This window comes from Chamaea fasciata, unplaced genomic scaffold (genome assembly GCF_029207755.1).
Source record: "Chamaea fasciata isolate MVZ Bird 193981 ecotype frontalis unplaced genomic scaffold, bChaFas1.0.hap1 SCAF_21, whole genome shotgun sequence".
Taxonomy (NCBI): Eukaryota; Metazoa; Chordata; class Aves; order Passeriformes; family Sylviidae; genus Chamaea; species Chamaea fasciata.
The window spans coordinates 2944343-2956940 of NW_027094106.1; the positions used below are offsets into that span (position 1 = coordinate 2944343).

General features: G+C 40.1%; 1 protein-coding gene across 1 annotated transcript in view; it reads right to left on the reverse strand.

The window, feature by feature from the left end:
- The window catches only part of GTF2I (general transcription factor IIi), a 79839-nt gene that overhangs the window by 20572 nt on the left and 46669 nt on the right, over positions 1 to 12598 (reverse strand). The window contains exons 20-26 of the mRNA XM_066202129.1: positions 12523 to 12585; positions 11770 to 11871; positions 9222 to 9284; positions 7424 to 7528; positions 6452 to 6514; positions 5660 to 5764; positions 2817 to 2882 (exon numbers count right to left, since the gene is read on the reverse strand). Coding sequence (XP_066058226.1) covers positions 2817 to 2882; positions 5660 to 5764; positions 6452 to 6514; positions 7424 to 7528; positions 9222 to 9284; positions 11770 to 11871; positions 12523 to 12585 — 567 coding nt within the window. The remainder of the gene's footprint in view (positions 1 to 2816; positions 2883 to 5659; positions 5765 to 6451; positions 6515 to 7423; positions 7529 to 9221; positions 9285 to 11769; positions 11872 to 12522; positions 12586 to 12598) is intronic.

A 12598-nucleotide genomic window follows, 5' to 3' on the forward strand; every position in this document is an offset into this window, starting at 1 on the left:
ATGCTCTTATTAACTTGCGAATTCTTAAATGAAATAAAACAGTTCAGGTGTCAGAGGTATTTGGGTAACACCCTTTCAACGACCTGAAACCAGAATATTTCTAGCGATTTTTATCACAAAAAGGGGAAGCTTTGAAAACGCTTAAAAAAAAAAAAATCTTAGTCTTCTATTTTGATCAGAATCCAGTATCAAAATCTTAGAAGACTGCAAGAAGAATGGTGTTTCAACTAGATTTGGTTTAACTGGCAAATATAAGATGCCCAAAACTGGAGACAGAGAACTCATTCGTAGAGATGGACATGAACCTGAAGGTAACAAATACAGTAATGAAATCCTATTCAAACCTGTGCCAAAGGAGCTCCAGAGCAATCACCAACAGCTCTGTTGTGTATCACACCAGTCCTTCATCAACATAGATTTTTATTCCAGTCATGTACCTCATTCAAGAAATTAACAAAATTTTTTCTCAGCCCTGAAGGTTGCTGTGGCATGTGGTGAAAAGCTCAACAAATCCAGCAGACAAGCCTCAGGGCAACAGATCAAGAACATCACTAAAATCCAGATTCTTACCCAGCATAAACATAAGAACATACCAGCATACCCATAGGAACAGCTTCAGAGTAACAAAAATCCTGCCTGTTTAAATAAGTAACTGACAACAATTAAGCTTTCATTTGTGAGAGTATCAATTTCTCTTAAATCAGCAAATGTTTCAGCACATATTGTTTAGAGAGCCTAAGAACACCATCAGCATCACAGTCTGCAGGGAGGTTTCTTAGATTTGGAATCTCACACGTTTTTACAGAGAAATCCTACTGAATGTAGGCTTTATTTTTGTGACTCACTAAAAGGAAATCCCATTTAGCTGTCACCTAAAACACAAAGCTATGTTTTCAGACATGTCAGTTATAGTAGATTACAGTAGCTGATAATGCTAGAACACTTTGGAGCTACAGAAGCTAACAAATTTGAAAACCATTTTGGGAATTCTGGACATCCATAACTCATTTCCATAAATGGGAGACTGCATGCCCATACAGATAGAAAGAGATAGTCTGATAAGGAATGGTTTGTGAAACAATGAAATTTTGTCATCCACAGGGAAAAGGAGATCATTTTTTAATATGATACGGCCTGCTATGGAAAGTCAGGAATAGCTCAGCATTCAACAGACTCTCCACAAGATATTTTTAGGCTGGCGTTGTGGGAAATCCAAAATGTTATTGCATTCCATATGTATCTGTGCCTATAAATTTAGACCCTGCAGCCAGAAAACAACACGGGCCGTGGGCACTTTCAAAGTCAGCTCTCCCAGGCAGCTCAGGCTCTTTCTGTCACAACTTTTGCCTCTCTGGCCTCTTGGTCTTTGCCTCAGACAGAGAAGCTCTCTCTTGCCATTTGTCCTTTGGCCCCTTGACTTTTATTGCTGCTGGCAACAGTAGCAACTCAGGAACTGTACTGCAGAACTGTTTCAGTGTGAATTTTGTTACTCCTGGAAGCAGCAGGGGGCTACAGCTGGCTGGGCCAGCAGGCCGCTGTTCCCCCTGCAGCTCCCAAACAGCAGCACCAACACCAGAGCAGCTCAGTGGGTGGCAGAAGGACACACATGGAACTGGAGGTTGACACCGAGGGCTGGAGTTCCCCAGACAACCCCAGGATTCCCACCTGCCACCAGAACTGTTTCATGAGCTCCTCTCTTCCCAGGAGGGTTCGCTGTCATGATCCCTCAGTGTTATGGTGGTTGACATCTTGAGAAGTGAAGGGCATACCCCACAATTCTGGATTTCCCACTGTTGCCATGGACTTCCAGATATTTAGCAGTTTTGTATTTAATCATTATTTACTCTTACTTTTTGCCTGTTTTGCTTGTTATTAGACTGTTATTTTTTTCATTTACACCTATTAGTAAGTGTAGTATTGCTGGAAAGGGATTGGTTAATACCATAAGGGGAGGTAACTCATTCCATAGTGTCTACCTCTTAAATTGTCTTAAACAGACTTAATTTTCTTAAACCAACTTTTGCTACATGCAAACAACAAAATCAAAATTAAAGCAAGTCACAAAGAATTATGCTCCTTTCTAAAGCAATTAAAATACAGTGAATTCTGAACTGTGTTACCTTGGTGCAAGTTGCTTTCAGTGGGCTCTTTAAATGTCAGATGATAGTCACATCCCAAACATGCAGAAACCCCCAATCACAAGGTCTATTCTGAAAGCACTTCCACTTTTTGTGGCAGAGGCACACCAGCATTTATTTTTAAATCTTTGCTGATGCTGTTTTAGTTTGTGATATATGGACACAAAACATATCTAAGTGCAGCATTTGGAGACAAATTCCAAAGTCTAACACATCTGCTGCTTTTTATTTCCAAGAGCCATTAACATATGTAATTTTTGCTTCACTGCAAAACAATCATAATCAAAAGTGAGCAATCAATGAATCAATTTCTTCAGTGCCATTCTAAAGATTCTTTCACTGAAGGACTCAGTGTAACTGCAGAGAAAAGGACAGCTCTCTCAAATGGGGATGCCCAAGATACGTGAGCATGCAGGTGCTCCAGGAGACTGAGCACAACTGAAAAATAAAATCAAGTTTCACACTTTGGTGCCAAACACAGATATACCATATTGAAATTACTCTGCTCATCAAAAAATCTACTTTCCTCAATTTTATGTCTTCTAACAGTATTTAGGCCTTTGGTGCTGTCAGTTCTGGTGTGCTCCTGAGCCAACAAGATGCATGCCAAAGAGCAGTCAGTCACTTGCCGTGACAAAGGACTACAGGCAATGGCTTGGAAAGGTGTGTAACACATACCGTATCTTTTTTCAAACAGCTCTTCAACTTCCTTTCTCAAGTCTGTAATTCGCGTATTCCACTTGTCTGCAAAGAAAAGAGGAGGACACGTCAGACTACAAACAAAACCGAGAATCTCTTGTAAAATCTGCATTACCACTAAATGAAATATGAACTGTTGTGGGAATACACAAGACAGAGAGTAAGACAGATTTAATTAGCATAGCTAGTTTGATAACCAGGATGGCAGGAACAAACACACCTTTGAGATTACAAGAAGATGGGATTAAACCTGCTAACGGGAAGAGGAGAGATTCAATCAACCCCCTACAAGAAAGATGTTGTAAAATGCATGAGTTCCTTGTATGACCTTTTAACCTAATTATTGTAGTAGAAATTGTTAACCTCCCTGAAATGGTATATAAGCTTTTGGAAAACCTGAATTAAAATGAATTCTGATCACCGAATCAATCTTCCTGTCTCTCCATCAATCGCCGATAAAGTGTGTACTTTTACTGCTCACTTGCAAACAGGTGCCTGCTGAGCACAGTACAGACTACACCTTAAAATGCACAAATACATTCAGAAAAAAAGAAAAGTACAATGAAAAGTATAAAAGCACAAAAGAAAAATGCTTAAGTTGCAAACTTGTATATTAAAAGAAGTTCAAAAACCCACAACACAAACCAGGTTAATGTAACTTTCAAAAATGATTTCTCTCTTTGATGGCTCAGTCAGCAGCTCTTGCTGCCAGCAGGGATAAAGGCAGGATACAGCTGCTGTTGATAGTTATCTAAATTTGGGTGCTGAAAAGCTTAACTAGTAAAGCTTGATAAAGCTTACAGAAAATACATGGAGTTGTTTTGGTGCAAATCTATACAACTACATGGATCAGGAGGCATCTGCCATCCTTCACCTTAATCCAGTATTTCTCCAAGTTGTGGTGTTGCCCAATACCCCCATAAATCCTATTTCTGAAAGAAAATACAACTTCAAGACAGAAGTTATCCAAATCCAAACCTGTGTTCCATGGAGAGCTGGATTAAGTAACCGAATTTTAACATCTAATTCTCTGCCTGTAACAGAGCACACATTTTGACTGTTTTTTGTACTATCTCCACGCTTTTATGAAAATCCCACAACTCTTGTAGATGGTACCAGCTGTTGTCTGGTGTTCTAAGAAAGAGTCAAGCAAGTGTACTTATAACTTATTTATTACTCCAAAGACTTGAACCTAGTAACTACAAAGGTAAAAAAATGAGGCCATTCAAGCTATTACACTTCCAGTTGTTCCAGAGATTAAGGATATCTACCAAACACTTTACCAGAGACTGGTTAAAATTATTTTGCTTTCCATTTTGTTTTCCTGTTTCCAAAAAGCTAAGAGCACAGCATGTTATTCTCAGGCCATTTCAGATACCTCTTCAATCAAGACATACAGGAAGGACCTCCAACTCAAACATCTCAGTATTACCATGGTTATTTAAAATACTGGAAGTCTTTGTGAGACAGATTTCTCACTCAAGCATCTGTTCTGTTTTCTGAGTGCATGAATTTTTCTCGTTCTGAAGCTACTCATGATAGATTTGCCACCACCTTTCTCCTATCGTGTTGTCTAATATTTGACTTCAATAATAAGGTGCAAAGTCTTCTGAAATGCCCGAACAGCAGCACTACAACTACCAAAAGCTGCTCTTCTTTCATTAGAGCAAATGAAGGGTCTTTCCCCAAAACTTCTCACATAAATTTTGTGTTTTAACCAGGTCTTGCAATACCATAGAGACATGCCACTTTCTGTATATGAACCTCAAAGAAAACATGAGCCAATGTCCTCAATACAATTTAGGCAGCTCAGAATTAAAGGTATCTGAATAATCTGTGAGATGCAAGTCACTGTAATCTAACTGCACATCGGCGATCTCAAAATGAAATTTTCTTAAAAATAGCACAGAGAAGATACACTAAGCCAACTCAGAGCAACACTGAGCAGGTAAGGCCTGAGACAGACTAAAACTGGAGATTATATATTGCAACCTCAACTAAAACTCCTATCATCCCAATATTTTATTCCCTTTCCTCTACATCTGAAGTCAAACTCAAGGCTTCTTCACTTCTACACTGCTGGCAGTCAAAGCGTAGGTGATTTTTCTACTGAGAGAACATATCTAACAAAAGCTTCTGCAGCACCAACTCCTCAATAGTCTACTCTAGTAATGCTGTATTGATGTTCTCCTGACCAAACAAAAAAGAATGATACATATTCAGCCTACTGGCATTAATGATCTCTTAAGAACAACTCTAAAAATTTCAATCACTTTTGCTAAAATTGACATCTGTCATGAAAAACACATGTTACAAGGAGATCCATAAGAATTTTTATATTGACTTAAATTTCCTAAATTCTCAATACAGACACAAGTACTGCGCTAAAAGACATATTTCTGACATTATGGAACCTTATAAAAGCAGACAGAAAATGTGTCAATAAACCAAACAAATTAAACCACAGAATAAAGGAGAGGTACAGGACCACAAAACATTCCAGGTGAGGCATCTTTAACCAGAGTAAACTGAAGTTCATGGATGGATTTCAGTGGAGAGCCCAACATAAGGGATCACAAAAAAACACAGCCAAAAGATCCCAACTTCCTCTGTCTTCCTCTATTCACGTTGTCAAATGAGATAACAAAAAACAACAGGGAAAGCCTATGATGATGATTATACTGCTGCAATATATCTACAGAGTTCATGGCTTTAAAATGAAGGCTTCAACTAACATGTCTCACTCCTGCAGCACAGAATTGCCCAAAACCTTTTCATAAAACAGAGAAGGGAGATAAAATAATCTTTAAGTTTCATCTTACCAAAATTGAACTCTTTTGTTTTTCTGCTCCCAGTATTGGCAGCTGCATTACCCGATTTGGGGCTGCTCTGTCTCTTGTGATGGGGTATGTAGTCATGGTCATTATCTTGAGAACACAAAAAAAAAAAAAAAAAAAAAAAATCACTGTTTTTTTGTCCAGAGAACTTGTGGGCAGCACTGGAACTGCTCTGAATTTTAAAAAACTCTAACAGAATTAAAGAACTCTGCTGATCAGGATACCAAATTTTGAAACAAATTACCTGAGTGAATGCAAAAAGCTCCTGTTCTTACCTCTGAAGGAACAACTTGTTCCCTCAAAAGGGCCTGTGGAATGCACAAGACACCAAAAAACAAAGCTGCTTCTCTACTTCCTAAGGAAAACAACAATGTTTCCTGAAACATGACTGGACATCGCATGGTCATAACACAACCATGCAACAGCAAAAGGAAGCACAAAATAAATTGTGCAGACAGGGACTACCCTCTTTAGCTAACTGGAAGTAAGATCATTCCACAAGGAGATCTCATTACCAACGCTTAAAAATTACTCGAGATACAGATTTCTGACAGGCATCATTTCACAACCAGCCCAGTAAGTCCAATATGTTTTAGTATAGTGTTGTTTTCTAACACTTCTCCACCAGGTCCATTTACCAAGCAGTGCACAAGCCAAACTACAGTCAACACTGGCACACAATTCTCTTCATTCATTGCCAGGTAACGTAGGCTTTAAAAAACACATTTTGGATATAAAAATGCCCAACCAATTGAATCAGTGGCCGTGGGAACTGACCTTCACTAGAGGATTCAGCATCAGAATCCTCACTTGATTCTGCCAAGTCATGCTGGGAGGAATCTGAAAGGGAAAAACAGGACCTACAATTTTTAGCCACTGCCTCTACACCTTCTCATAAATACCAGCCTTCATGCACAACAGATTTATTCCGTTTTGTGGTCCCTAAGTAAAACCTTACAAAGGGAAGGCCTTATAAAATCATGGTATGGCCTGTGACTTTGGCTAAGCAAAAAAGGACTGGGAGAAAGTGACTCAGCTGAATTAGAGGTAGAAAACATTTTATGTAACCACTGCGTGTTCATATTATAAGTGGTGTAGTTGGTTGATTTATGTTTGTTATGATTTAAAAGTATGAACCTGATAACCCTCTAGCTGCTTAAAAAGGCCAGGTTTTTACAGTAAAGCAGCTGGCCTCTGCACCTGCCTGGGGACCTTGCGTCACTTGTCACGTCCGACCCTCACCTCACAATATTCAGCAAAACCAGGTGCAACTTTCCACAACACCCTTACAGAAACTTGTGAAGAATACCAGGTCTCAGAAAAAGGTGTGTAACAAAACCTTAGCCTGACTCAAAGGGCCACACTCAGCATCTAGAGCTACGAACCAAAACATGGAAAAAAGGAGAGGTAAAGGACCATGAAAGGACCCAGGAAAAGCATCTTTAACCGGAGTAAACTAAAGTCCATGGATGCATTTCTGTGGAGAACCCAACAAAAGGGATCACAAAAGGACACAACCAGAAAACACCGAATTCCTGTGTATGTATTTATGTCATCATGTCTAATAACAAAAACCAACACAGGTAGCCCTATGATGATGATTATACTGTAGAAATTCACCTACACAGAGTTCATGGCTCTGAAATGAAAGCTTGCACTAACATGTCTCACTACTGCAGCACAAAATTACCCAAAATCCTATCATTAAACCAAGAAGGAAGATAAAATCATCATTAAATTTCATCTTACCACAATTTGACCCTTTTGCTTTGCTTCTCCCAGTATTGGCAGCTTCATTACCCGACTTGCTGCTCCTCAGTCTCTTGTCAGGGGGTACGTACCCATCATCATCATCTTTAAAAAAGAAAGAAAAAAATTTTAAAAATCACTGGGTTTTTTGTCCAGAGAACTCATGGGCAGCACTGGAACTGCTTTGAATTTCAAAATGCTAACAGAAATAAGGATCTCTGCATATCAGGACATCAGATTCTGCAATAAATACCTGAGTAACTTCAGAAAGCTCCCACTCCTACCTGTGAAGGAACAAACTTGTTCCTTCAAAAGAGCCTGTGCAATGCACAAGACAGCAAAAAACAACTACTTCCTGAGGAAAACAACATTATCTTCTGAAACATGACTGGACATCACAGGATCGTAAAATGAACACGTAACAGCAAAAGGAAGCACAAAATAAATTGTGCAGACAGGGACTACCTTCTTTAGCTAACTGAAAGTAATAGCATTCCACTAGTACATCTCAAAAAACAGTAAATAAGTTTTGTCTGGAAGAACTCAAACAATTTCAAACCACTTTCAAACCAGAGGAAAACTAATGGGCACCAATGAAATTCATCAAACAGGTCAACTCTACCTTAAACACACACAAGTGGACAGACAGCACAACACCAAACTGAGCCATTGGTCAGACAGCTCCTGCTACACAGCCAGTCACTCCCCAATCCATCCCTGTCTTAATTATGGTAATGAGCTTTTCAGACTGCCAATTACCAATACCTCCAACCTCAGAGGAAACAAATGCTTAGAGCAGACAAAGAAAACTAACTGCACATACAGAAAAACATGCACCCACCTCACCAAGGTTATGGTTCACTTAGCAACAATATCACATATTGACATACCTTGTACCTATACAGTTCTGTTATACTCTGTCAGAGAAACCTTTACAGAGCGCTTCTATTCTGTGGAAAAGGTCTCTAAATACATGTAGAACTTAAAGACTCTTCTGTTGAGGTAGTATTTGGAATTATTTCCTTGCTGCACTGAAAAACAGTGAAGGTAACGCCACAAGTGCCCACTTTGTCCCAAATGCCAGAAGCCCCACTTTGCCCTGTCTACTTTCCAAATTGCTGATGGGGTGCTCTTCATCTAATTCCACAAGCAACCACTGCAAAAGACAATCTCAGCAGGCTTTTGAAGCAGTTACAGGACACTAACTCACAAACACAAGAAACACAGCTGACCTCCTACCAAGATCCTAGCATGACAACACCAGGGACACTGGTTAGCAGCTCTAGAGCCGTTTAGATGAGAAAGGGAGGTGCTAAGGGTAAAGGTTTGTATCTCATCCTTATCGATATTAGACAGACACCTGGAGGCATCACTTACACCACCTGCAACACAGTCTTTCTGTTCCAGTACCATTCTTCCCAGAAGCTAGTGTCAGCTACAAAAGTTACACAGAACTACAGTGTCTTTATAAAGCCATGTGTTCTCAGAATGAATGAATGCTAGAACATCTTGTCCGGTCAATGAGTATTTTTCATCACCAACACTTGAAAAACTCACAAAAGATACAAACTGCTTGTGAGGCATCATTTCAAAACCAGCCCAGAAGTCCAATGTGCTGCAGCATGTTGTGGTTTTCTAACGCTTCTCCACCAGGTTCATTTACCAAGCAGTGCACAAGTCAAACAACAGTCAACACCAGCACACAATTCTCTTCATTCAATGTCAAGTAATGTAAACTTTGGAAAACACATTTTGGATACAAAAATGCCAACTGAAATCAATGACCTGAAGAACTGACCTTCGACAGTCACCTCAACTTCAGGGTTCTCAGTGGTTACTGACACGTTATGCTGAGAGGCATCTGAAAGGGAAAAACAGGACTGCTGAATGATGGACACAGACAAGGTTTTCAAACAAACACTCCAGCATTGTCAAAGAAATGCATTTAAACCAACACTGTCAAAGAAGGCCCTTGCACTCACAGCATGCAACAAAAATAGAACCAAAATATGTCACCATGGGCCTTTGAGCAATTCCAGACTAAGCCAGGAGGTGAGCATTACACCTGCCAAACTGCACCTGCAGCAGTGCAAACTTGGTGCTATGACTGAAGGAAATTCCATAGTCTTGGCTTTCTAGGGTTAATACAATCATAACTATTTTCCCCTCTCTTAAACAGGATTAGTGAAAATATAAACAAACTCTGTGTGTCCCCAGAGATTATGTACCTTTTTACATCTCTACAGACTCATGGTTGCTGTGCTATGATGATTTCCATAACAGGCTGCAAGGCCAACAATGAAGCAAGGGAGGAAAATTCATGATCACAATGCTTTTCTTCAGGGCAGAGGTCACCAACAAGACCAGCAGGATTTGCCAATCAACACTCGATGTGACAAAGAGCAATTTAACTGCAGTACAATTAAAGAAAATAAAGCTAATTGTTTCAGAAACTATATCAGTATTAAGTAGCAGTACGTGAAGGAAAATATTTCAGTTATTCCTGCAGAGTAAAGCGGCGCTTATGCATTTGGACGGGTATCCTCTTTCAGATCTCTGCAAGCTGCAGTATGGTATCACTTTGGGAGCAAGTTTGAAGGAATTTTTGTTTCAAAGGTTTCTCTTCACATGATGCATGTGGTGTATAGTAAAAATTTAGCTGTATCTACTGGGACACCTTAACTGGAGCATATTTGAACTATGTCAAATACATCATCCAGTTCATGGAAACCTGGTTGCTAACAGCTGGCCTGGAGGCCTCACAGTCATAAGTAACCTTGCCCATAAGTCAACCAGCCTATACCAGTAAAGGAAAAGAAGTAAACATCTCTATGAAGAAGGCACTGAGAGGCCAAGATTCAAATGCAAGCAATGGACACCAGCCAAACCCCGACAAGCATGAATGCAGGCAGCTATTGGCCAGTGAGCTGGGTGGCAACAAATTTCTAGCTAATCAAGACCCAACACGAGGTTCTCTGGAAACCATACAAAAGAAAGCTGTTAACAATAAAATTTGCTATTGCTTCATGAACTTTGGCGTGTCATGTCATGTCAGTCTCAATTGTGACATTTGGTGACCCCGACATGATCAGTAGGAACCTGGCCATGGGGAGAGAGGTGGAGAGAGCAGCCCAGTGGAGGAGAGCAGCTGGGAGAGCTGCTGGAATGGGGGAATGCTGCAATGGTCCACACCTCGTAAATAGAAGAAGCTGCGGGGGCTCAAGGCCACACTGTGCCACTGCAGATGGAGGGTAACCCCTGGGGTCCGTGAGCTTTATAGGTTTGGCAGACAGATGTCACACGCATTTCTGAATTTCGTAATTTAAAATGTGTGGATGTTTCTGTAGACACTTTTTCATCTGCCATATGAGCCTCGGTCCACACTGGAGAAAGAAGACATGATGCCATCGCACACTGGCGACCAGCCTTTGCTGCCCTAGGCATTCCCCACCATCAAAACTGATAGTGGCCTGCATATGTCCCACAAAACACTCAACAATTTCTATACATCTGGGGTGTGCCACACAACACTGATATTCCTTAGTCCCCTACAGGTCAAGCTATTGTTGTGCACGCCCATGGCACTTTGAAGCCTATCCTTGAAAAACAAAAAGGATGAATGTGTACTGAAACCCTGCAGAGTAGGGTGGCCAAAGCCTTGTACACTTTAAATCACTTCATAATATCGACAATCCCCAAAAACCTGGTGGAAATATGACAAGTGAATGGTTGGAGAAGATGTATAATTTATATTAGACAACATCTTTCCAAATATTTCTGTGGAAAAATATCCAGTGATGTTAATTTAACCTCACAAAACACACTTCCCATCTCAAATGCTCTAACTGTATCCCCACATCTCTTCTTCACTGCCTTATGAACTCTGGTGGCTACCTTCAAAAATATAAAGTAAAAAACATATTTCTGACTGCACAGAACTTCATAAAAGAAGAGAGATTAATGTGTTCACAAACCAAACTAAACCAAACCACAGAATAAAGGAGAGGTAAAGGACCACAAAATATCCCAGGTAAAACATCTTTAACCAGGCTAAACTGAGGCCCATGGATGCATTGCTGTGGAGAACGCAACAAAAGGGATCACGAAAGAACACAATCAGAAAATATCAAATTCCTATGTGTCTATTTATGTTGTCACATCAAGTAGCAAAAACCAACAGAGGTAGCCTATGATGATGAATATACTGCAGCATTTCACCTACGCAGATTCCATGGCTCTGAAATGAAGGCTTGAACTAACACGTCTCACTCCTGCAGCACAAAATTACCCAAAACCTTCTCATAAAACAAAGCAGGGAAATAAAATCCTCTTTATTTTCATCTTACCAGAACTGAACTCTTCTGCATTTCTACTCCCATCAGCAGCAGCTTCATTCGCTGACTCAGAGCTCTTCGGTCTTTCATCAGGGGGTAGGTCATCATCATCGCCTTTAAGTAAGAAAGAAAAAACAAAATAGGATTTTTGTCAAGGGAACTCATGTGCAGCACTGGAACTGCTCCGAATTTTAAAAAACTCGAACAGAATTAAGGAACTCTGCTTATCAGGACATCAGATTCTGCAATAAACTACTTGCCTAACTTCAGAAAGCTCCTGTTACTATCTCTGAAGGAACAACTTGTTCCTTCAAAAGGGCCTGTGCAAAGCACAAGACAGCAAGAAACAAAGTTGCTTCTCTACTTCCTAAGGAAAACAACAACAAGGTCTCCTGAAACATGACTGGACATTGCATGATAGTGAAAAGACCACGTAACAGCAAAAGGAAGCACAAAATAAATTGTGCAGACAGGGAGTACACACTAGTAGATCTCAGTACCAACTCTTAAAAATTACCCAAGAGATACAAATTTCTATCAGGCATCATTTCAAAACCAGCCCAGTAAGTCCAATATGCTCCAATATACTGTGGTTTTCGAACACTTCTCCACCAGGTTCGTTTACCAAGCAGTGCACAATCCAAACTACAGTCAACACTGGCACACAATTCTCTTCCTTCCATCTCAAGTAATATGGGCTTTGGAAAACACATTTTGGATACAAAAATGTCCAATGAACTGAAATCCATAACCTGGGGAACTGACCTTCGAAAGTGACATCAAGCTCACAACCCCCACTTGTTTCTGACACATTACGCTGGGAGGGATCTGAAAGAGAAAA